At 44.1% G+C, this 26,779-nt stretch overlaps 2 protein-coding genes and 1 non-coding gene across 3 annotated transcripts; 2 read left to right on the top strand and 1 right to left on the bottom strand.

The window, feature by feature from the left end:
* Positions 1 to 924: 924 nt before the first annotated feature.
* On the bottom strand, positions 925 to 2,022 carry LOC127778037 (early nodulin-like protein 1). The gene is made up of 2 exons (XM_052304680.1): positions 1,711 to 2,022; positions 925 to 1,615 (listed from the first exon to the last, which is right to left on the bottom strand). Exons 1-2 carry the CDS (start codon positions 1,916 to 1,918, stop codon positions 1,152 to 1,154), a joined length of 672 nt encoding a protein of 223 aa, XP_052160640.1. The 5' UTR covers positions 1,919 to 2,022; the 3' UTR covers positions 925 to 1,151.
* A 2,257-nt stretch (positions 2,023 to 4,279) lies between these two features.
* On the top strand, positions 4,280 to 4,373 carry LOC127778183 (small nucleolar RNA Z256). The gene has a single exon (XR_008018450.1). It is a non-coding gene; the product is annotated as a small nucleolar RNA Z256 (small nucleolar RNA).
* Positions 4,374 to 24,126: 19,753 nt separating this feature from the next.
* LOC127776883 (uncharacterized) lies at positions 24,127 to 25,620 on the top strand. The gene is made up of 2 exons (XM_052303455.1): positions 24,127 to 24,617; positions 25,179 to 25,620. The coding sequence occupies exons 1-2, from the start codon at positions 24,127 to 24,129 to the stop codon at positions 25,327 to 25,329; spliced, it is 642 nt and encodes a 213-aa protein (XP_052159415.1). The 3' UTR covers positions 25,330 to 25,620.
* The last annotated feature ends 1,159 nt before the right edge of the window (positions 25,621 to 26,779 follow it).

Below are 26,779 nucleotides of genomic sequence, written 5' to 3'. Positions count from 1 at the left end.
CAAAATGTTCTTGTATCTGATTTAAAATTCTGAGCAAATGGTGAATTAGTTCTAAGGAATTTCTAGATGATACCTTGTGCAGGTTTCTGTGGCTAATTTAGAATTGGTCGTATGGTGCTAAATTAGCACTGCTAATAGCTAGGGCGGTTGGTAAATTTTCGAAAGAAATTGTGTTGATTTAGAACGAAATTTGGCTAATTTTGGTGCATAATTAACGAACGCGATATTCACATGATAATAGAAATTTTGTACAGAGCAAGAGCAAGTACCAATTCTATATGTGGATTTTATGTCTTCCCTGGGGCCTGGGCAGTTTTTGTTGATGTTTCCAGCCATTTATGAGAAAAATTGTCCTTTAAACTCCTGACATGTGCGATTAGGTATCCTTGCCGATTCCCCCTCTCTCTCTCTCTTTCAAACCGAGAGATTCATAAATAGGCTATTCGATTATTCTGTTTTTTTCACCTTGGGTGCTCTGTTGTTTATCTCAAATGGGTTGAAGTCTCTTTAATCAGTATGACAAAAACCAATGTACACAGTGATTTGAGTTAATTAAAAAAATTTGTAACGGCAGTCCTGTTTTTTCAGTTTTTTTTCATCCTATACCGTCTTAAAGTACTTCGCCCGTTCTAACACGTTCCAACAAAATAGGTGCAGTGAAATACTTACTTTGTAATTTGTCTTAAATATATTTAATGTATGGCCTAATTCAAATCAAAGCTTTGATTAAACTGATTATTTTACTAACACAAAATTTTAGTCATTTATTATGGGTCGTAGCGTTAGTACGGGCATATTACTCATATTACTAGTTGTTTTAAATTTGAAAATTTTGATTTATTTTATATTTTGAAGTAATTTTTATATAGAATATTTTCACACAAAACATATGATTTAACGGTTAAAAGGTCGTGCTAACAAGAAGTGAAATATATATGTTAATAAGAAAAAAAAAGCCCCCAAAGACGTCGATGTACCACGTACGATACCAGTAATTAACGAAAACTAAGTAGCAGGTTTAACAATTCTAACAGCCAACAAATTACATCACCAGTCTAGCTAATATGATAGGTTTAAATTAAGAAGCACACGACAAACTACATCACTGAGTCTAGCTAATTAAGCAGCATACGTAGCCACGTGGCAGCATCTCAAGCGAAGATGAGCAGCGCGGCGGCGGCAACCCCGGCGACGCGGTGGTAGCCGCCACCACCACCACCACCACGCGACGGCGAGACGGCGGCGGCGGCGCTGGTATTCCCGTGCGGCGGCGTCGGCGGCGATCCCGACGAGTAACCGTACCCCGGTGTGCGGTACGACCCGCCGCTGTCGTCCTCGTCGTCGCCGTCGCCGTCGGGCGACGGCGCACCGGCCGGGGAGTCGCCGCCGGCGGCGCCCTTGGCGGCGTGGTCCGCCATGACGCGGACCGTCATCCTCTGTCCGGCTTTGCAGTGGCCCGGCGCGCCGCTGATGAAGTAGAAGTTGCCGTTCCGGTCGAGGCGGAACCTGACGTCGGCGCCGTCGTCGAACCGCTGCACCGGCTTGTCGGCGCTGCAGAGCTTGTAGTCGGCGCGCGACACCACCAGCACCGAGTCGTTCTTGGCGTACTTGAAATCTGCACACACAATGCCGCGATCATGTCACCACCATGGACGACGAATGCAATGCAGCAGCAATAATGGAAATGGTGATCGATCGATTCGATCTCACCGAGGAAATCGCCGATGTGGAAGCGGTTCCGGGAGGCCCAGTGGTTGTACGTCTCGTCGGTGCCCGTCGGCTGGCTCCAACCCCTCGGCCCGTCGCCGCCGACGACGAACACGCGCCCCGGCGGCGCCGCCGACGCCCCGCCGGCGAGGACGACGACGCAGACGGCGGCGATGACGGTAGCCGGGAACAGCAGCGCTGCTCCGGCCATGGCAGCAACACTACTTCTGTTGCTACTGTCACAGATGGACGAACACTAATACAGTTGGCTCAGCTCAGCGATTGGATGATTGGATGATCCGTCGATGTCGTGATCTCTCCGGCCGGGGGGGGGGGGGGGGGGGGGGGAGGGATGATTAAATAGGAGTGGACGAGTGCGGTTTCGCGGTTGCGGACACGGTGGTGGATGCCGTCGATGGCGGGCGTCGTGGAGGCGTGGACGGCGGGAGATGCGCGGGCGTGGGAGGGTGACTTGGTCAGAGGCGGCGATCGAGATGCATGGTGGCACAAGTGGCGGTGGTGGTGGTTTGGTCCTGCAGGGGAGTGGCGTTGAACGAGGCAAAACCAGGTGAAATAGGCCTCCATATTATTTGGGCTTTAAAATTTTTTCTGATGGGCCCTGGCAACTGAGCAAGAGCAAAACTAACGATTTCAGATGGGCTTTAAGTTTTTCGTGGAATTAGGAAAAAAAAAGTCTATTTAGCTACCTGAGCTATGGGTCGAATCTGATTCGTAATGACTCCCTCTCTAACTATTAAAACCAATATAAAATGTGTGAGGTATATGGCACCCGGGTACCCCATATTGAGGACTAAGATGGCGTCCTCAGGGGTGGGCCGAAGACCCAATTCCGTGTGTGGTAGATGTTGTATAGTTGGTAAGCTATAGCAGATATGGCAATGAACCCTGTATCATGTAATAGTAGGCAAGTATATAGATTATAAGGATACTGTACGCTGATTAGCGCCGGCGAGCCTAAGCCAGTATAAAAGGCGCCGGTGGCAGTCTGAGGGAGGTCTTCGGATCATTTTTCCACCAGATACAGAGAATTAAACACACTGGACGTAGGGTATTACCTCACTCTTAGGGCCTAAACCAGGATAAACTTCTGTGTCACCATCTCTTCTTATCTAGCGCACCCCATAAAATATATTGCTGATCCAAGAAATCGACAGTTGGCGCGCCAGGTAGGGGGCGCTTGATTATTTTCAAGGCGGAGATGGCATCCACCGGCATTGAGATCACCAACACCACCACTTCCCCGCCATCACCCAAATCTCCTTTGGCGCATTCGACTTCATCACCGACAGCTTCGGCAAGGTCTGTTAGGTGAGCCCCGGCGTCATCGGGCTAGTTACGGCCTACCGCTACCCTCCAGGAATCAAGCTCTCTCCTTCGGCAGTCTCGACTTCGTCGCCACCAACTCCGGCGTCCTCAAGCTGGCTTCGCGGGAACTCACGCCATCGGCAACTACACCGCCAGCACCTCTCGGTATCAACAACTTCGTTGCTTCCACTGCCAAGGCATTTCAAGTCGGCAACCTCGACACCAGCCGCCCGATCACGTCCTAACCCCCGCGGTGCCCGGGACACCACGGCCACTCCGCGTTGCCGTCCTCAACTGCTGCGGGAGCTCAGATCCCGCTGGGTTGGTTTCCTTGATGAGTCTGTACGTCTCTCCGACTCGGACTCGGGAAGCTCCAACAACACCCGGACTTCAAGCCATCACTCTCGCGAGGTCTTCGTCGTCTTTCAAGAGACATACAAGGAGAAAAGGGAGCGCGAAGAGGAGAAGCGCCGTATCCAACAGTAGGAGGACCTCGCTCGGCGTCTAAACAAGCTGCGACAGCGCAGCCGTCTCGCCCAAAACGCCATCCTCCAAGTCAAGTTGGGAGAACACGATGTCTTCACCACGCCGCAGTACAACATAATCACTGCCAAGGCCCTCCTCGACAACATGCCGATTCCAGGCGACCCGGCCATCAAGACCAGCATCGCTCAGGTGAAGGTCATGGTGGAGGCCGTCGTTGTCCAGCACGCCGAAGTACCACTGACCGCCTCCACTGCCGGTGACTCCTCCGGCAAGAGACCATCCCGGCCACAAAATACTGGGTCAAGGCGTGTCGAGGCATCTCAAGCGGGAAGCTCACACCCAAGTCTGCGCACCAGCGACCTGCACGACAAGATCGAGGTGGGACGTCGGCTAAACGCCAACCTCCGCAACGTCATGAACGAGCATCGCCGGCTCCGCGACGCCGAACGGCTACGGATACATGAGGACGACTTCGACGCTGGCCGTTGCCACGCTGACATCCAGCCGGACGGTTGCATTGTCGTCCATCGACTATACCATGACTACCGCGACCACTCGCCTGACCCCCTCCCACACCGCGACGACGGCGCCGAGGGCATACCGGCTTTCACCGACAACCTACACCGAGTCAGATGGCCGGCCAACTTCAAGCCCATGGGCATCGACAAGTACGACGGTAAGACCGACCCCAGCGCATGGCTTTCCGTCTACTCTACCGCCATCCAAGCTGCCAGGGGTGACCAACTAGTCATGGCAAACTACCTGCTAGTCATGCTGACCACAGCCGCCCAGGCATGGCTGACGGGGCTACCGAGGTACACCATCAACAGTTGGTCCAAACTGAAGGGGCAATTCATCGTCAACTTCTAGGGCACCTTTTCCCACCCGGGCACTCAGTGGGATCTATACCAGATCGTTCAAGGCAACGACGAACGCTTCTCCGACTACATTCGCCGCTTCACGGAACGTCGCAACACCATTCTGCATGTCACTGACACGGAGGTGATGGCAGCTTTCCAACAAGGCTGCAAGAACGATCCAATTACTCATACCAAATTCTAGAATTGGGTCACCCATGTTAAGCAGCATGTTTTAGGTACGATCCATAAGCGAGTTGTCAAACCACATTAGCTTATGTCCCCTAGACATAGCCATCGGGAGATAATCAATACCTCCAACAATGGTAATATTCACTATAAAACCATTATGTTCAGACATATCCACAAAAATAGTGGGGTGTGTTGGTGCAACCGTCGTTGGCACAACGAGCTCAACGCATGCAACACGACGAATCTTTGCATGGCTTGCACACGTCCACACGCGAAAAACGCCAGCGTGCGACAAGCATGGTCATCAACCGGTGGCTGATCAACCAACACAACCAGAGAGTAGTCACCGACTACGAGAGCGCGATAAAACGCAATAGTGCGTAGCCAATATTTGTCTGAAATACAGTTACACTGAATTGTGTTAGTAGTTGTAACTCCTCGGATCATACACTAATTGTTCTTCTAAACTAAAGCATTTTGTCAATTCCAGCATGAAGATAAGCTTTAGAATAGAATAGGAAAGACCAAGAACTTTATCTATCTAGGAAATATCGATCTAATGCAAAATTCCAAACTAAGCAAAAGATAAACTGCTTGGCAACAGACCAACAGTATAGCCGACCAATGTCCTCCTAGGACATGCTTGAAACTAGCCATACAATTCCCGTTGTTAAAACAACTTTATTAGACAAACACTACCAATCATTGGTTATCAACCAAATGTGGCCATTTAGCGCTAGATCCACGCGAGGATCGAGATTGGGTCAACACCCAAGTTTAGCTTTGGCACTATAGTGAAGTGGGAATCATGCCTATTCACAGCATCTACCCTCGGGCTTATTCCGCTAGATTTGGCTCCAATTTTCCGGTGTCCTCGCAAGACATTAGGTTCCAAATAATATTGAGAAGATATGTGCACACTAGGGCAACCATATGAATAGTGTCATTCCACCACATGGAAAACACTTTACATCTTTCACCGAACCGAGTGAAAAATATCTCAAATTATTGAATCTTGCAACTCCAAGTTGGCAGAAAATTGAGGTATAATCATTTATCTCCAAATCATAAAAGTGTGCTCTCAACCATTGGGAAAGCAAAATGTCGACCGTAGTCCGACTGTACTCTGATTGAGATGTTAAGCCACTAGGGGAAAGGCACAAAGAATCCCAAGCACATTGTCTAATTCCACACATTTCAACGACTCAAAGTCCTATTCTTGAGTGTGATCATAAGGATAGAGTGATCTACATTAATGGCCAAAGCCATACAGTAGTCATTGAAGGCCTTTACGTGAAATCATCCACACTATCTGTCCAAATCGTTTCATGCGGTTCTCAGAGAACGCAAGATGCAAACGGACAATATGCGTGATGAATTCGGCAAAAGCATGGATCTCATACAACAAGAATACTTGTCTCCATCTTGTAGACACATTAATATCACCATTTATGTATGAAGGAGTGTATCAGTAAAGAGCGGTCTTGTCCATAGCCATGGATATTCAATTTCCCAGAATTTCCATGCATTAGGTGATTTTCTGTTATTTATTTGGTCTTATTTAGCATTATATTCCCAATATTTATGTCACACAGAAAACCATCACATATAAATGCAGGAAAATAAACCCATCATAATGCTTCCAAGAGGGAGATTCAACACTATGTGAACACAATTTATGGAAGCATCATAACCTAGAAATCCGTATCTAAATTATTTGATTGGAATTGCATCAATTTTAAAAGCATTAAAATGCTTAAAAGCACCATTACATGATTATTTACGAGTCCGAGGACCCACATGTAAAACCAAACTATACAGGGCCTAAGCAACAAGAAAATTAGATGCAATACTGATGCATGCATGCTTGCAACATGCTTTTTGCCGATCGATCTCAAGCATCCAGGGACGCAAGATGCATCCACACATGCGCGTTACAAGGCCGACCCTAGGTCGTGCCGACGTGAAGTCGTGCACGAAGAGATGCAGACGACACCACGCTATATTAGATCGGCAAATCCACCGGTACATGCAAGCCAAGAACAACAGAGCAAATCAATCCGTCGTTAAGAAAATCAATCTAACAGCAATAGATTGGAATGACAAACCGGTGAACGGAGAGCTGCTGATAACGTGTTATAAACTAACACGCCTATTAGCGGATCACTAGATCCGTTCCCTGTCCCTCCCACAACAATTAATAGAGGCGTGAGATAATATAGAACACCCACGCCCATCCCTTTGCCCTTAAGAACATTGCAGAAGTAGACAATAAACACAGATATAGTGTGGAGCTCTCTCTTCATTATGATCTTATCTGGAGTACAAGCCAACCTTAGATGTCACACCCTGTCCCTGTATATATAGGGGTCTTAGGAGGAGATAGAACTTATCTCTACTCCAATTCGGATTGGCACACAAAAAACTTATCTCCTAGAGATTTGTTTCACATCACCAATAACTTGTCTAGTTTTACGTGCGGCCGATAAGCCCATCTGATTTGAACGGTGCCAAGTCTCATTTTTGTCATGTATGGTGTTTACTGATTACTTTTGTTTATTCCCTCAGTTAAACATAATATAGATTGTGTGTGTCTAATTTTAACATTAGGTTACTATTTTAAGATGGCGAAGTAACCTTCATACTTCATTCATGCTGGTTTAACAGAATGATGTTAATAACGTGACGTGAGTCTTACAGTATGTAAAGTGACGTGAGGTCGTGAGTCTTACACAGAATGTTGCCTAACAACTACACCCCTAAATGTTTGACGCCGTTGACTTTTTTAAACATGTTTGATCGTTCGTCTTATTGAAAAACTTGTGTGAAATATGTAAAACTATATATATGCATTAAAATATACTCCCTCCATCTACTTTTGAAAGTCATATTTCATCTTGGCATACAGACCAAGGATAAGTAATTCTACTCATTATTCATTTAAACATGCTACTAGTCATTCCTCGTAAACAAGCAATTCATTAATATTTACATTTCTCGATGGCCATGTAGCCAATCTTGTGTGGAAGAATAAAGAGTCACGCATTAAATCTGAGAAAGTCATTAAAAGGATAGGTTGTTGGATTGAAATATGCCTATCAAAAATAAATTTTTCAGATTTAGAAATATCACTATCAAAAGTAGATGAAGAGAGTATTTAACAATGAATCAGGAAAAGAATTAATAATTACTTAAATTTTTCGAATAAGACGAACAGTCAAACATGTTTAAAAAAGTTAACGGTGTCAAATATTTTGGGATGGAAGGAGTATTTGTTCCGATCAGCTCTCTGCCAGTGCCAGCCTGTCCTGGACAGTTGGTTCTACGCTTCGCACTCACGTGCTGATGAACGAGTCGTTCCACCACTCGGAGGCGAAGGTGGTGGCGCTGGAGATCATCGCGGTGCTCGACATGGCGTGCCTCATGGGCGCCCACATCGCCGGCAGCACGCGCACGCGCACGGCGCCCTGCTCCATCTATGTCACCGTCCTCACCGTCGTCGTCTTCCTCTACGTCGTGTACACGGCGGAGCTCCTGCCCAAGATCTGGTGGCTCATCATCCACGCGCCCGTGCACGACGCCGCCGCCACCGGCGGCGGCAAGCTGCCCGCTGTGCCGCAACACTGCCGCGCCGACGACGTTGATAGCTCCATGTCGGCGCCGCCGCGGTAGTCGTCAACGTCGCCTATGTACTCCCTCTGTGTTTAAATATTTGACGCCGTTTACTTTTTTGAACATGTTTAGCCGTTCAAATTATTCAAAAAATCTAAGTAATTATTAATTCTTTTTCTATCATTTGCTTCATGGTTAAATATATTTTTATGTATACATATTATTTTATATATTTCATAAAAGTTTTTGAATAAGACGAACAGTCAAACATGCTTAAAAAAAATAAACGGCGCCAAATATTTAGGGACGGATGGGGTATTTAGGAGCAGAGACGAGAGTACATGTGTTGTGTACCATGTGTCTGTGTGTGTAATTTTAATTTCCTTGTGTATTTCGCAACTTCAGCTTATGAATCCTGTGATGTTTGCAGCTAAAAATCAGTGATCCTTTCAGAAGTTACATGCAGAAGTTCTGCACTCCTTTTTCTTTCATGCATGTTGGAGTGAGGAATCTTTATTTCGTCTACTTCGATCACTGAAGATACACAGAATTGACCAGCCAAGGAAATGTAAAAATCGATCCATTAATAAATAAAAAAAAATGAGTAAAAAATGAGAGGGGTAAGAGAGAGAGAGAGAGAGAGAGAGTGTGCAGAAGTTCTGCACTCCTTTCTTTCACGCATGTGGAGTGAAGAATCTTGATTTTGTCTACTTCGATCACTGAAGATACACGGAATTGACCAGCCAATGTACAGATTGTCCCAGTCTAGTGGGTGTAATCGTTTATTATCATCTTGTCATATTCCAAGTCTTATTGATAGCCTTAGGTGCTACCAACATTGAAATAACTAGCAAAATACCTGTGCTTTGCAACAGATAAAAAGAACTTTAATTTTACGTATGTAGTCATGATGGGTAAAACCCTGCCAACTTAATTATAGACAAGAAGCCGAATAATACATATAAACAAAACGAACAAATTAAGTGCCAGTAAAATAAAAGACGCAAGTCATATAGTAGGAAAAGATAAAACACCCACGCTAACGGATAAGCAAACAAAGACAACGACACCTCAACAATTGGTGGAGAGAGCCAAAGGAGCAAATAGTGAGTGCGTAAGGAGTTGATGGCCACCATGGTATTCAAGCACTAATTAATTTAGGATAGCATATTGAGATACCATATTCAAGAGGTGAAATTTTGATACTAGGCACTTTTTGATACAGCTCCAGATACAAGATTTCTTAGAGCTGGGTATTTTTAGCTCCACAAATCTATGGATATGGATCTACGGTTACACTGATAGCATTTAGATAAATCATTTTGTTTAAATTTTAAATAAAATTTTAAATTTTAAACCACTATACTTTAACATACAAACTTTATATCTATCATAATGATACTAAGTAAGAAATAACCACATGCCCACACGTATAGATAGCACCACGTAAAATAACATGTTTTTTTTTTTTTTTGGCAGGGCACACGTATAGATGTTTGATCAGCATTTGAATTGGACCTAGATTACATTTCTGCGGATTTGTAGTTATATCATTCAATTTCTCGATATGTGAAATCCTGTTATCAATTAATTGTTCTGTTTTAGTTATTGAACCATCGACTAAACTCAAACAGTACAAGCCGGACCGAACCGTTCCTTTTTCCTTTTCTAGAAAACCTCTCGAATGTACATGAGCGTCCTGCATCCAGGCCCACATTGTGTAGCCCATTCATGCAGTGGCGGAGCTAGCCCCCGGGCAGGTCGGGCGTCGTCGTCCGGGCTCCTCCGCTAGCGTCTTCACTGTAAATTGTTGGAGGATATAATTATATATGTGTACAAGGACTATAATATAAAATATAGTATAAATATAGATAGAATAGAGAAAGGGATGGGTGTAGAACCATCGTGAGAAATTCCCCAACATCTCCCGTCTCCTTCTTTCTTCTCTCCTAGCCTTGGTGCTAATCTCCCCTAAAATTCCTACATTAATCACTAAAATCTTCTACATGGTATCAGAGCGGGTTGATCCAGTGTGATCTTGCCGTGATTTGATTTGATTTCTTACCGCTGCTGGAGCGCCATTCTGTTATTTAGGCCGTGTTCTTCTGCATCTCCTCAGACAGGCGACTTGAAGCAGAGGTGAGCAGCCTTGAGTGCGTGTGTACTGCAGCTCGTGTGCATTTCTATTCCCTTTTGTTGCTGCCTGCTATCTGTGCTCGATCTTGTTTTGTTGTTGATCGCTGCTCACAAGCCCCTTGCTAAAGTGCATTACTGTGCCACCAGCAACTTCGGTGTTTCTGTTGGTTGCCCAAGAAATTGCAATCTCTCTCCCTGTGCTTAATTACTTGGCAGCCAACAGGAGGAATCAACTATGGGTGATAATGCAGAAAAGACAGATTCTAGTATTGGCACATTGTGTGAAATTTTTAACAAGATTTTGGAGCAGCAACAAATTAAGACCAGCCCAGATATATTCAAGTTTACGCTTGAGCCAAATCCTGTGAAGCTAGCTGGACCAGGGAATTATATTAGTTGGGCTCGACATGCAAAATTAATTCTGAGCTCACATGGGTATGATAATTTGCTTGTCCATGATGAGAATGAAAAGGAGAAGGGTGATAATGTTAATAAGCAGACTAATGATAGAGTGCTTGTTTGGCTCATGAGTAGCATGGAGCCCTCAGTTAGACAGCAAATTGAAACAAAGAATACAGTTGCAGAGGTGTGGTCAGCTCTAGGGAACCAATTTGCAGGAAAATCAAACAAGATACAAGCTACTCGAATCATGCAAGAGTTGACTAATTTGAAACAGGCTTCAAGATCTGTTAATGAGTATGCAGCAGAGATGAAGAAATTATACAGGGATTTGCACTACTATCATCCTTTTGAACCAGTTGATGGGAAGGATCTTGCTATTCATCATAAATGGTTTGAACCATTTGTAGGCAAGCTTTTTCTAGATGGCTTACACCCAGATTTTGACTTTTGTCGACGACTCATTTTTGCTAAGCCTGAGTGGCCATGATTGGAGGATATTATCTCTAATGTGATGGAGGAGGAAACAAGGCTAGCAAATTCTAAGGAAGAGGGCAAAAGAAATGACCATGAACGTGCTGCTCTATCTATGCAAACTCGTCACATCAGTAATTTTCAAAAAGATCGAGACAGAGAGAAATTATTTTGCGATCATTGCAAGATGAGTGGACATATCAAGGAGAAGTGTTTTAAGCTACATGGTTATCCACATGGGTGGCAAAAGGGAAGGCCACAAACAGGGGGAGTTCAAGGCTCAAAGTGGAATCGTGCTAATCACACTTCATCTACAGGTGCGGTACCAATGGTAGATGTGCAAGCTCTTGAGGAGTTTACATCCAAGCTCAAACTCTCTGAAGGCTATGCTTCTTCTCAAGGCTCTTCCAAAGCTAGTTCTGGATTTAACGCTACTACTCAAGGTATAGAAAAACATCAAGCCCACATATCCACAACCCAAAGTAAACCTTGGATTATTGACACTGGAGCTACTAACCACATGACAGGAGCCTTTAATATGTTCACTTCCTATACACCATGCTCAGGTATAGACAAGGTGCGTGTAGCTGATGGATCCACAGTTCCAATCACAGGACGTGGATCCATCCGATGCACCAAGACCTTGTCCTTGTCACCGGTTCTGCATGTTCCAAATTTTCCTGTTAATCTTTTGTCTGTTAGCTCTATTACCAAGTCTCTTAATTGTAGAGCTTGGTTTGATCCTACCTACTGTGCTTTTCAAGAGTTACGGACAGGGAGGCTTCTTGGGACTGGGAGCATGCATGATGGACTCTATTATCTTGATGAAGGAAGTGATGAAGTTGCCCTTGCGACTTGCATGTCACCTACTCAAGAACTAATGTTACATCACCGCAGGCTTGGTCATCTATCTTTTGCTGCTTTATCTCGTATATATCCTACACTTTTTGAATCATGTTCTAAGGATTCTCTTGTATGCGATGCATGTGAGTTGGCTAAGCATACAAGGGGTACCTATCCTAGTAGGGGTTTAAGGAGTAATAAACCTTTTGAGATAATACATTCTGATGTTTGGGGACCTTGTGAGGTTCACTCTATTTCTGGTCATAGATGGTTTGTAACCTTTATCGACTGTTTTAGTCGCTATACTTGGCTTTACTTGCTCAAACATAAAAGTGATGTGTTTTCTGTTTTTAAAGACTTATGTGCTCTTATTCGGAACCAATTTGGGGAAACTGTTAAAACATTACGTTCTGACAATGGTTCTGAGTATGTTAATCAGGAGTTTGAGGAGTTTCTTGCTTCCAATGGCATTTTACATCAAACTACCTGTGTTAACACTCCAGAACAAAATGGTGTTGCAGAACGTAAGAATAGACATTTGCTTGAGGTCGCTCGTTCGCTTATGTTTACAATGAACATTCCAAAGTTTCTTTGGGGGGAAGCAGTAAAAACTGCAACATATTTGATAAATCGTATGCCACTTCGTGTTCTCAATCATAAGACTCCAGCTCAGTGTCTTCTAAAATCAAGTGATTTTGTTGTTCCTCCAAAAGTCTTTGGGTGTGTGTGCTTTGTTCATGATTATAGGAATTCTGTTGGTAAACTTGACCCTCGTGCTATCAAGTGTGTTTTTATGGGGTACTCTCCTACTCAAAAGGGGTATAGATGTTGGTGTCCCTCGGAGCGTCGCTTCTTTGTAAGTATGGATGTCACGTTTCAGGAAAATGAAACTTATTATAGCCCAACCAATGAAACTGGAATTACTCTAGCCCCACCTGAAGAGAAACAAGAGGGGGAGAGTAATAGTGGAGGCATCCGTATGGGCTCTATTCTTGTTCCTACTTCAGGTGGCTCCTCTGTGTCTAGTGTTCCTAGTCAGGGGGAGCAAACAAATAATGATTGTGGTGAAAATAACAATAATTCTTGTCATGGAGACATGCAAGATGTGATGGGAAATTCATCATCGCCTTCACAAATTATAGAGTCCCCCATGCATGTTGATCCAGGTACCATCTCCAATACTCTCAGTCATGTAGCTCCTGTTAGCACGAACCAACCATCTATCCCTATACCGCAAGAAAATGATCTACCTATTGCCTTGAGAAAACCAACTAGATCCTCAAACATCCCAACACGTCTTAAAGATTATGTTGGTTATAAACATAACATTGCCAACTTCATTTCTTACAAACATTGTAGCCCCTCCTTCCAGAGTTTTATTTCCTCTCTCGATTCTATATCCATACCCACTAATTGGAAAACGGCCAAGGAAGATCCTAAGTGGAAGGAAGCAATGCTTGAGGAGATGAGAGCCTTGGAGAAGAACAAGACTTGGGAGCTTGTGTATCTACCACCAGGTAAGCAACCTGTAGGTTGTAAGTGGGTTTTCACAATTAAACATACTCCTGACGGTAAGGTGGATAGATATAAAGCACGCCTTGTGGCAAAAGGATATACTCAAAACTATGGAATTGATTATGAGGAGACATTTGCCCCAGTGGCAAAGATGAATTCTATAAGGACACTTATATCTTGTGCCGTGAATCTAGATTGGGAAATATATCAGATGGATGTGAAAAATGCTTTCCTTCATGGTGATCTCCAAGAGGAGGTTTATATGGAAATCCCTCCAGGCTTTGAGACAAATCAGACTATTGGGAAGGTACTCCGCCTACATCGTTCCTTGTATGGATTAAAGCAACCACCTCGGGCTTGGTTTGATAGGTTTCGACAGGCCATGCTTAAAATGGGCTATAGTCAAAGCAATGCAGACCACATGTTGTTCTTTAAGCATGGCATGAATAAAATCTCTATTCTCATAGTATATGTGGATGACATCGTGATCACTGGAGATGATATCGAAGAAATCACTCGCCTGAAGAGTCATCTTGCGAAAGAATTTGAAGTTAAAGATCTTGGGCGATTGAGATATTTTCTTGGCATTGAAGTATCTAGAGGACCTAAAGGTATATTTCTGTCCCAAAGGAAATATGTCCTTGACTTGCTTCATGAAGCGGGTATGCTTGGTTGCCGTCCTGCAGCTACACCAATTGAGCAAAACCATCGTTTAGTCGGTAACACAGGAAGGCCTGTTGATCGTGAATGCTATCAAAGATTGGTTGGTAAGTGTAACGACCCGCCTCTCCCAGGCCGGGCCCACTTACATCTGGCAGCTTTCATAGGTCATAGACTGCCCTCACAGACCAACACATGTCTTTTCTGCACACTTTGTCCTCACTCGTGTGCACCCGGGAAGAATTTCCCGGTCGGTCACCCATCCCAAATTGCTCCAGGCCAAGCACGCTTAACCCTGGAGTTCTTTGGAGATTGGCTTCCGGAAAAGAAGTTGCAACTTGTTGATACGAGTATTCTATTAATCCTATTAAGCCCTAGGCCGGGATGTTACAGTAAGCTCATATACCTATCTCATACTAGACCAGACATTGCATTTGCTGTGAGCGTAGTTAGTCAGTTCATGCATGATCCAAGATCATCGCATATGGATGCTGTGACTAGGATCCTACGCTACTTAAAGGGATGTCCTGGGAGAGGTCTTTTATATACTCCTAATGGAAGTCTTCAAGTTGAGTGCTATACTGGTGCTGACTGGGTTGGCTCATTAGATGATAGACGATCAACATCTGGGTATTGCACATTTGTTGGAGGTAATCTAGTCTCATGGCGTAGCAAGAAGCAAACAGTTGTTGCAAGATCCACTTGCGAAGCTGAATTTCGAGCCATGGCACATGGTGTATGTGAAGTATTGTGGTTGCAGATTCTTCTTGCTGAGTTGGGGCTCTTTAAGAATACTCCTTTGATGTTATATTGTGACAATAAAGCAGCCATAGACATTGCAAATAATCCCGTGCAACATGATCGGACTAAGCATGTAGAGATTGATCGTCACTTTATCAAAGAGAAGTTGGATAGAGGGATAATATGCATGTCACATGTGAGCTCAACAAGTCAAGTTGCTGATATTCTTACAAAAGGGTTACCTGAGAAATCTTTCTCAGTTTTTTGTAGCAAGATGGGTCTTTACAATGTATATGCCCCATCTTGAGGGGGAGTGTTGGTGGATATAATTATATATGTGTACAAGGACTATAATGTAAAATATAGTATAAATATAGATAGAATAGAGAAAGGGATGGGTGTAGAACCATCCTGAGAAATTCCCCAACATCTCCCGTCTCCTTCTTTCTTCTCTCCTAGCCTTGGTGCTAATCTCCCCCAAAATTCCTACATTAATCACTAAAATCTTCTACATAAATTAATAGCCATTCATGTCTTAAAAAATAGTCGAATATTACTAGAAAATGTTAGTACTCATTCGGGCTTCACGATATCAATAGCTCCACCACCGCATTCATGTGTGTCCGCGTCTGTCCCTTCCAAGTTCCACACCACACGCATATATTCAGCTTCCATGTTGTAGAAAAAACAATAGTTTTTTCTTTTCCCAGTTAAAAACCAGTACATGGTACACTACTGGAGAAATGATTTTGCTGGATCACTCAAAAATCACATTAGTCCCGGTTTGAAAACACACATTACTTTTTTTTATATTTAGTCCCGGCTGGTGTTACAAACCAGGATTAAATATTTACTCATATTATTTTTACTCCCGGTTCAAAAACATGGCAGAGCCCTATTCTTTTTAGTCCCGGTTGGTAACATAAAAAAATCACGAAAATCCTGCCTCGAGCCGCGCGCCGTGCCTTGTTCTCCCCGCTCGTCCTTATACCCTCCTCCTCTCCTCCTCCTCCCCTCTCTCATCGTCTTCTCCTCCTCCCCCTCTCCTGGCCTCTCCTCCCCTTCGTCCCCCTTCCCCTCTCCTCCCCCTCCCCTCTCCCTGGCGGAGGCAGCCGGGCGGCAGTCGCCGGGTGGAGCGGCCGGGCTAATGCAGCCGGGCGACGGCAGTTGAGCGGCGGTGGCCGGGCGGCGGAGGCCGGGAGGCGGCACACGGCTGGGCGGCCAGCGGCGGCTTGTTTTGTGATTTTTTTTATTTTTGGAATGATTTGTAAATTTTGTTGTAAATTATTTTAGATTTGGGGATGGTTTTGTGGATGATTTTGTGAATGACTTGTGGATTGTGGATGATTTTGTGGATGGGCTGAGAATTGTGGATGATTTGTTGTGCATGATTTGGGGATGATTTGTGTGGATTTGAGGGTGACAATAAATGCAAGAAGCAAAAAAATAAAGGAATAAAAAGGCCTAACCAACCGGACTAAAATGGCGCTGGGAACTTTAGTCCCGGTTAGTGTTACCAACCGTGACTAAAGATTCATTTTTACTCCCGTTTATTTTAACCGGGACTAAAGATGGACATCCTATCTTTAGTCCCGGATTGGTCGTCCTGATTTGCAACCCAGGACTAAAAGGGGTTGTAAACCGGGACTAAAGAGCCCTTCCCCAGTAGTGGTAACGTCAACCAGTCAACAGGTTTGGATAAGATCGATCCCCTTAGGACCTGTTTAGTTCACGAAAAGAAAATTTTTAGGTATCACATCGGATGTTTGACCGGATGTTGGAAGGGGTTTTCGGATACGAATGAAGAAACTAATTTCATAATTCGCCTGAAAACCGCGAGACGAATCTTTTGAGCCTAATTAATTCGTCATTAGCACATGTGGGTTACTGTAGCATTTATGGCTAATTATGGACTAATAGGCTTAAAAGGTTTCGTCTCGTGATTTCCCCCCTAACTGTGCATTAGTTTTTTAATCTATATTTAATGCTCCATGCATGTGTCCAAAGATTCGATGTGATGTTTTTGAGAAAAAAATTTGGGGAACCAAACCAGGCCTTGAGCTTAGGTGGTGTTTGGATGCAGGGACTAAACTTTAGTCTCTATCAGATATGATGTTTGGACATTAATTTGAAGTACTAAACATAGACTACTTACAAAACTAATTACGTAAATGAGAGCTAATTCGCGTGACATTTTTTTAAGCCTAATTAATCCATAAATGAGAGCACATGTTTTCTGTAGCATCACTGTTGGCGGCTATTAAATGTCAATTCTATACCGCCAACATCTGCATAAAGTTCAGATAATAGAACATCTAACATAGTGATAGGTACTTAAATCTCACATATTCCATAGTGTTGGTGTATATTTGTATGCAGATGATAAAACCTGATGTTGGGAGGAAATCTGGACTAAAGTGAGGAGAATTACGTATACATACAAGGAGGGGTTGTGAACTTCATCAAAAAATCAGTAAATCAACCCAAAACTCCGAAGAATGGATAGAGGAGGACCAGGAGAGGAGCTAGGCCAAAGGCCAGGCCAGGAGGGAACTTCATCAAAACATCAGTAAATCAACCAAAAACTCCGAAGAATGGATAGAGGAGGACTATGAGAGGAGCCAGGCCAAAGGCCAGGCCAGGGGGGCCCCAGCCCAGGTTCGGCCGAACCCTGGTGATCACCGTTGATCCCAGGTTTTGGCATGGATGCTCCAGATGCATTCCTGATGGCGGTTAGGGGGCACTTCGGATAATTCTCCTTCCTATAACCGTCATACCTGTCCTATAAATAGACCTCACTTCATTCACTCTCACACACACTTCCAAGCTTGAGCTGAATTATAAGAGGCTTTATTGTACTATATTGTATACTAGAATAGGAAGAGAGTAGAGTAGAAGAAGTCGGAAGAATTCCGGAGTTGTCGGTAATCTTCTCCTATTTCTTTTATTCTGTTTATTACTCTGAGTTCAATATAATATTCTTCTTGAGTAATTTAGATTTATCTCGTGAGAATTATCTCTTGGTTAGTTCCTAAATAGCATACGGGATTATTGTTCACTATAACTAACTAAAATATAGTAATTGCTTTGGTGAGTTATAAATACTAAAGTAGATATTAATTGCTTAGACATGGTGTTTAGGTAGTTGTTATCCAGTAACTGCCGCGTATCCCACAGTACGTTTGAGGTGGGTGCAGAGGTGGTGACAACCCTCAAGATCACTTAAGTCCTCCCTGTCCGGGTATGTAGTAGAGTGATATCTGGGAACAACTGGTTGCCAATGCCTGAAGTATTACATTAGGATTAAAATTAAGCTTTCCCTAGACACTGTTTCTCACTAGTAAATCCTCTCTATCCTGGCCTATCATCTGCTTGGTGTCCTTGGATGAACTGAAGGAAGATCTGATCACACACGTTCCCTTGGATTCGATACCCTTGGAATACTTCATAGGGGAAGTGCTACATCGGTATATCCGTGCGCTTGCGGATTTTATCTGTGATCGTAAGAATTACCAACAAGCATTTCTTGCGCCGTTGCCGGGGAACGGTTGCTGATCATTTTCGAACCTAGTTCACCCTCGTATCCTTTTTACCTTTTTTATTCTACCTTTACCCCTGCTATCCTAGAGAAATATTCCTGTCAAACTCTTCTCGACCATGGAGCAACCTCCTTTTGAGCTGTCTGCTCCTCGGGGCGAATTCTATGAGCCACCTTCTTCATCGGAGCCCATTTATACAACTGGCTATGAAATTCGTTCCGAACTGATCAGTATGGTTAGGAAAAAAAAAATCCTTTTTCTGGCTTTGATCTAGAAAATCCCTACCATCATCTACGAGACTTTGAACAAGTCTGCTCGTGCCTTAAGATTCGTGGCATGAGACAAGAAACTGTGCGGTAGAAATTGTTCCCGTTCTCTCTTCAAGAGAGAGCAAAGCAATGGTACACATATACCGTTGGATGTGTAAATGGTAGCTAGGAAAAGTTGCAAGACAGATTCTGTCTCGCCTTCTTTCCAGTTACTCGTATTACTGCCCTTCGAGTAGAAATTCTCAGTTTTAAGCAGATCAAGAATGAATCAATTGGTGCAGCCAGGTCCAGATTTTCTAATTTAGTGCAATCCGGACCAACCCTGTCCTTACCCGAGTATGTGCTTCTTCAACATTTCCATACGGGTTTGGATAAGGAGTCTGCATTCTATCTAGACATAACCGTTGGAGGATCGTTCATGCACAAAACACTGTCAGAAGGAAGGACAATTTTGGATCGCATTCTAGAAAATACTTCCTTCATGACGCAATCCAATGAATCCCAGCCGGAGGCATCTGTGTCCAAGATAGAGGAACCTCTAACGATCGAGCCACTCACTGAACCATCCACTTCTGCTAGCTCAATTGATGAGAAGGTTCCTGAGCAGCTATAAATCCCGCTCCCTCGCTCCGAATTCCCGCCGGGAGACACGGCACCGCGTTGCTTTGTGTCACCCGTCGTTCCGTCACTGCTCCATCCCGAGTTCTCGCGGATGCGCGTCCCCTCGCCATCGTCTCGTCGTCTTGTTGCCCATCCACTTCGGGAAGATGCCGAGACTGCGTCTCTCCCTCTCTCTTGCGTCGTGTCGCCACCACCGCGTGACATCACTCCCGTCGCCTCACTCTGAGCTCTACCGCCCCGATTCCTGGCTGTAGCCGCCGTCAGCTGCGCGTCATCGTTGTCCCGTCGCCATTCGCTCTCTCCGCGCGTCACCTCGTGTCACGTCACCGTCGTTTTCGCCGTCGCATCACCACTGGTGCGTGACGCCACGTTGTCGCGTCGCCATCCCCTCCACCCCCGGATTCCCGCTGTAGCGGCTAGCCAGCTACCCACAGTTCTCCCGCGCCTAGACGCCAGCTCGTCGCCGCGTCCCACCATGCCACGCCGCCTATAAAAGGGCCCAAGCCCCCATGCTCACCACACCATTCCCATCTCTCCTCTCTCTTCTCTCCTGCTCTCTCTGTGCCGCCGCTCAAGCCGCCGCACCTCGCCTCCCAGCGCGCGTCGCCGGCATAGCTCCGCCGGAGTTCGCCGCCGCCTCCCCGACCGTCGGTCGCCGAGCCGAGCCTCCCTACCGCGTCACGCCTCCGCCCCAGAGCTGAACCGAGCGAGAGGAGGAAGAGGAAAACACCTCCGCTGACAGCCAGGCCCCGTGCCTCCTTCTCTCTTTCAGTCACCGACAGGTGGGCCCCTCTTGCTATCCGCATTAGCGGAATATTCCCTTTCCGTTAATAAATAGATTTCCAAATATTCCAGAAAATCCTTTTAATCTTTGAAAATTCATAGAAATTTAACCGTAACTCCGTTTGACCCCCTTCAAGTTCTATATTTTTCTAAAATTGAGATCTACACAGTGGCACCATTGTTTCTCTGATTTGAGCTTGTTTTATTGCCTTTTGTTAATTAGTTTTGTTTTTCACGTTTAGAGCCCGAGTACGAGGAAGCTCCGGACGTTGCTTTTGAGGGAGAAGACCCCAACCCTGTGCAAGGCAAGCCTCTTTGATCACATTGCCCCTATATTTGCAAGATATGTTTGTTTGAAAAGTGCATTGCTTAGTATACACGATAAACATGTTTAGGCCTCGGATTGTTTATACAACCGACGGACCGACATATTAGTTGCAGTTACTTTACATATGTTGTTGTTTCCTTACCTTTGATAGCTCCACAAATATTTGCGTCGGTATCGTTATGCGACTACCGAGGTAGTTTGCTTAGCCATGCTAACGTTGATTTGCCGTGTAGGAAACTGGGTTATTCCAATTACATGCTTAAAAAACGAGGTGCTGTGAAATAAAATGTGCTGTGTAAATAGTGATGATGCAAAGTTATGCCTTTGTGGTTTGGCCACGTATTTTCGTTAAGGACCGTTTCCTTTGGGAAATCCATGCAAACATGTTACAACGCGACCACACGGGTGTTTATGGGATTCCTCTGGCTAAGTAAATTGTTATCACATAAGAGTGCGGTGTGCCAATGGTTGTGGGATGCCGAGGGTGAGGAGACGAAGTTTGGATCTTTATAGCCCTTTTGGGTGTTTTTATTGCCTCTATTGTGGCACGCGATATTAGTAGGAGACATCCTCTATATTTCCTGAGTGGATGAAGGCTGACCTTGCCTGATACTTGGCTAAGAGACTTAGCCTAACTAGGTGGCATGCTATTTTCATGGGTTAGCTTTGGAAAAGCCTTATCACGAACTTCCGTTACCGACGAGTAAACGGTGTCAGTTTCGTGTCGTGTGGGTAAAGCGTACAACCTCTGCAGAGATTAATGAACTGTTCGAACAGCCGTGCCCATGGTCAAGGGCTAGTGTAAGGTGTTTCTCATAGTGTAGATTCATTTGACAAATGATTAAGGAAAAGTGGTTATTGGGAAGGAAAAACGTTTCCAGAGTCCGCCTATGTGGCAGACGGCTAACCTTTGTAGTTAGGAATGGGTTTGTGTGACCCGGGGTGTCGTCTGACACCGAGATGTCGTTAGGGGCGAGAAGGTGTTGATGTGCTGAGATAGCTGGGTGAACTATGTTGTTGTGAAAGTGAAAAGAAACTAATAGAGGAAGCAAATTAATTATTGTTAGTTAATCTTGTGAAAAGTTGTTGCAAAGCAACTTGTGGAATGGGTCGAGGCGTGAGCCTCCTCTCGACAACTAACATTTTGACTCACTAGGAGTTTTATGAAATAAATCACTTTGCCAAAAAGGCCGCTTCCGCAATAAAACCCTAGTCTCCTTGTTTAAACCGAACATGTCATTCTTTTCCCTAGCTCGCTGAGTACGTCAAGTACTCACCCTTGCCCTTACATTAATCTATAGAGTACGAGGATGAAGACGTCGACTCGACCGCTGAGGAGTGTCTCCAGGAGCAAGCCGAGTATGAAGACTTCTAGATGTTTCGTGCCTAGCTCAAAGTCTCGCCTGTGGAATAAGTTAGTTTCCTAGGTGTTTTGCCTAGTGCTTAGTTGCTTAGTCGCTTAGTGTCTCCGCGCTGTTCGCTTATATGCCGTCGCTTTTATGGTTTTCTGTAATGTTGTGTTGTTTATCTATGGGCCTGTCCATGATGGCAACGTTTGTAAGGACTACTACCTAGTGATGTAATAAAATAGTTTACTGTGATTCAACATTTATTCTATGTGTACTAGCTAGTGTATCCTGGGACTAGTACTATCTCACAGGTAATGCATAACACCCTGGTGTAAGTTGTCTTGTGTTTATAGCTAACGAATGTCGGGGCGTTACACTCCACTTCCTCACCAGGCCTCCTCTGGTTCCTCACGAACCTGTCTCATTGGTGGGGAGATGCCATCGAGCTTCCGTCCCTCACCAAAGCCGTGCACTGGCGCTCGGAGCTCGACACCGCAAGTCAAAGCTACCTTCATGAAATTATGTCAGATCTCACTAATTGCTATGTGTCTTGCTTGATTTCTTATTGTAGCAATTGATATCCCGTGCAATCCTTGTTATATTTATGGGGTTGATTTTATCACTTTTTGAGTCCAAATCGAATCCGAATCCGACTACTTTTTTGTGTTGAACTTGGTATCCGCTCAGCCGGTCTTTGTTTAATTTTATTTGAACACGGGTGGACGACGTGAGCAAACGGACGAAGCGGGCATGAGCTGCAAAGGCGCAAGACAACGGACGAAAATGCATCGGTGCCGATTAGAAAGTTGCCGATTTTTTAAGTAGGTATATAAGATAACATTAGCTGTACCTTCGTCTGTTCAAGCCAAGGCCGGAATTTCCACTATTAAAAAAAAAAGAAAGGAAATGTACAGATTAAATTCCCTTTGTTCCATCATAAACAAGCATCGATCACACATGAGTTCTTTTCCCAGCTTTCAGGTAAACCTAGCTATCATGTATACAATATATTCGTTAGTCAGTCTTGGTCGTATATAATTCTCATGGCACCTTTACCCTCCTGGGCCTCCTGGGTGCTGGCAGCTTCATGGTGTACTTCAACTAATTAACAAGTCCAATTAACTGATAGTACAATTCTTCAGCCACCTGAATAGCCTGAAAATCCCTTTCTTGTCCATGTTTCAGGTATACAGGACTGCGCATATATGCACCCTTCCGTCATCTTCACCAAAGATAAAGAAGAGCTTTTAAGGTTCTTGGGAGCTACCCAATGCAAGGCACCTCTCAAACTACTCAGCATCATCGGCCCTTGATTTGCTAAAGGGTAACTTAGAGATAAAAAAGCACTATAATGGTAATTTAGTAATTGTTTCAGCCGTAACAGCCTCAAACTCCTTCCTGGTTGTTTGCTGCTACGCCCTAGTTAATTTTTAGCCGGATACGAACTGGCCGCTGGACGCAAGCCCCAATTCACTAATTCTTACTTCCACTTGTTGCTTGATCACATCGCTATATATGTTTTCATCCACTATATCACTGCCACCTGCGTAGGCTTCATCCACTAAACCAAATCTATTTTCTTCTTGCCTCTAATGGTTGATGTCTAAAATTTGACTTTTAGTCATTCTGGTAAACCCATTTGTGCGAAAGCAAGATATATATTTTTCTGGGGAAAGCAAGATATATCCAAATTTTAACCATGCTTTCTTGCACAGTTACATATGGCGTTAACTACTGATCGATTACCAATTTATTGTCATTTACACAGGTTACGACTAATGGATGACTGATCAATTACATAGCTCTATTAGTATATGCGATCGGCCTTCTCTTCTACCTCTAAACGCATGTTTATTTCCCTGTAATCGATGATTGGAACTTCATAATACGTCCGGGGCCATGCATCCACCATACATAACTGCTCCATGATCCCAACTTAATTCCCAAACAGTAGATTTATCAAGAACCGAACTTCCTATACCGATCTAATATGATATTATAGACAAAATTACCCATCTAACCTTTCAACCAATCTATAAGCTAATACCTGACCCACTTTTTTAAGTACCTTTTTATAGGTACCTTGTATTGTAGATGGTTGGAATTGGATCAACGGTCATCTTCATTTCCAAGCACACCGGAGAAACACTCGTACAACCAAAGGATCTTAATTTGCTTGCGATGCAGAGAATGCATCACACACATTGGAGGTTATAAATTCCTGATCAGCAGTGAGAGGTTTCACTGAATTAATTCAGCAAAGCTTTGCAGCAGCTTAGCCAGGATAGGATGTCGTCGTCGTCGTCGTCGTTGCTGCCGCAGGACGGGCAGGCGAGGGCGCCCGGCGACGCCGAGGACTGGAACGCATGGTTCAAGGAGATGCGCGGGTGGCTGATGGTGGTGGCGACGGTGGCGGCGTCGGTGACGTACCAGGCGGGGCTGAACCCTCCGGGAGGGTTCTGGCAGGACAACCTGAGGGGGCGCGGCGGGCACCGCGCCGGCAACCCGGTGCTGCGCGACAGCATCGCGGCGAGGTACCAGGCGTTCTACTACCTCAACTCGACGTCGTTCGTGACGTCGCTGGTGATCATCGTGCTGCTCATGAGCAAGCGCTTCTACGAGACGAAGGCCAAGGTGGTGGCGCTGCTGCTCACCACCTTCGTCGACCTCGCCGGCCTCGTCGGCGCCTACATCGCCGGCTCCACGCGCTACATGTCCTCGTGCATCTATGTCATCGTCATCGCCGGCGTCGCCTTCCTCTGCGTCATCTACGCTGGACTGTGCGTATTATATTTATGGCTACCGACACATGTTATCACATCGCCGTGCATATCTATATATCTATACTACTTTCAATAATACTCCCTCCATCCTTAAATATTTGACACCGTTGACTTTTTTAAATATGTTTGACCGTTTATTTTATTAAAAACAATTAAGCAATTATTAATTATTTTCCTACCATTTGATTCATTGTTAAATATACTTTTATGTATACATATAGTTTTACATATTTCACAAAATTTTTTGAATAAGACGAACGATCAAACATGTTTAAAAAAATCAACGGCGTCAAATATTTAAGGAAGAAGGGAGTATTACTAGTGGTGGTGTTCAGATCTTCGTTCAATATATCATCTCATAAGTTGATATGTGGGGTCATAAGGTCTCCCCATTTGAATGTCCTTTCGTTGGATATGGCATTATATAGCTAATGAACTAACTGTGTTATAACCTTTTAATATTTGTTTTTTGCTTTTATCTCTTATAATATCAGTTGCAATTAATACACGGGCCTATATGTATCTCTCTATAAACCTATATATGTTACATGGTTTCAGTGTAATGGAGGACGTGTGCCAATTCTTCAATATGAACTTCCCCGACATGAAGAAGAGCCCCTGCCTTGACAGTGGGGGGGTGTTTGGGGATTGCGGCGCAAAACCAGTAAATGCTAAGGCAGGTGAAGCTGGAGGACATCAGAGCGCTTGAGAATTTTCATCGCCAATTTATGAGCCTATCTGGAGTTCTATTAAACATGGGACTTTTCCATGTTTGAGAGAGGGGGGCGATAGCTTCTGTCGGGAAAAATAATCGTATCGGTATACTTAATCCTATCGTCAAATATTTTTACAGGTTGTACTATAGAGATATCAGTGCGAATAAGTTGATTATTCCTAATATAATCAGGTGCGGTCCGCTAATCTGCAGCAGCACCGTGACAGCCCTTTATATGTAACAGAGAGATATACTCTCTCTCTCTCTCTCTCTATATATATATATATGTCACACAGTTTCTTTCAGTTCAACGATTTTTTATTACATTGCCTATTTCTATAACATACATACGAGTTTATCAATTAGTCTATAATATGTCATTAAGCTTTTGTTTGAAAAAATAATCAAAATATCCTTATAAACATATAAGGGTAAAAATAATTTACCCTCTCGGCATAACTGGAGAAGTGATTTTTGCTCGGATGACAAAAATCACTTTTGTCCTGGTTTGAATAGGAACGGGACTAAAGAAGATCTTAGCCCGGATTCAAAAGCCCAAAGGCATTTTATGATCTTTAGACCCGGTTGGTAAATATCATTTTTATTCCCGGTTCAAAAAGTCGACAGGCCGTGTCAAACCCCAACTATCTTTAGTCCTGGTTGATGTTACCAACCGGGACTAAAGACTTTCCGGTTGTTTATGCCATCTGGGACAAAGATTTAAAAAAAATCCAGAACAAATGCGTTGAGCCGCACGCCTCCCCGCCTCCTTGTTGACGGAAAACACGGCGGCCTGGGAGATATGCTTAACTCCAGTGCAGTTCTAAAGCTTGTCTCGCGGGTCAAGGGCGTGCCAACTCGTTTGATCCTGCAACCAAGAAGGAAATCAAGAAAATAGAGTTAAATGACGAACAATCGATCAGCTAATAATCCGATGACGTATCAATAGTAGATCTAGCCGATGTAGTTACCCAGATCGGCTGTGAGTTGATAATCAAGTAAAGCAAACCCTAAATATGTCCCATCGACTGTAATATCATCTATTAGGTTTTATTAAGCTTTTCAAACGATACTATATATAGCCGTTGACACAGTATTTGGAGCAAAAAATATAGAATAAAGATAATACACTAGCTATTACTCTAATACAGACTCATACAAACAAATAAATCTAAAGAAATATATCAAATAACAAACAATCACCAAGTTTGACAACTTAGCCGATATTGATCTATACTTGATATATTTACATAAAGTGATTTATTTGTATAAGTGGCAAATATACATAAAACAGATCGTGAAACATGCTCTATCATGCTATTATGTAAGATCGGCTGAAACGCCGATACTATCGTTAATTATAATTAATTGCAGGTTAGTTTATAGGTTCTAAACAAGACTAGGGATGATGCATCGCAAAGTATGTAAAGAAATCTAAAGTCTA

Source organism: Oryza glaberrima, chromosome 6 (genome assembly GCF_000147395.1).
Source record: "Oryza glaberrima chromosome 6, OglaRS2, whole genome shotgun sequence".
Lineage (NCBI taxonomy): Eukaryota > Viridiplantae > Streptophyta > Magnoliopsida > Poales > Poaceae > Oryza > Oryza glaberrima.
Note: the sequence above shows the minus strand (reverse complement) of the source record. Positions and strands in the feature narration are given on the sequence as shown.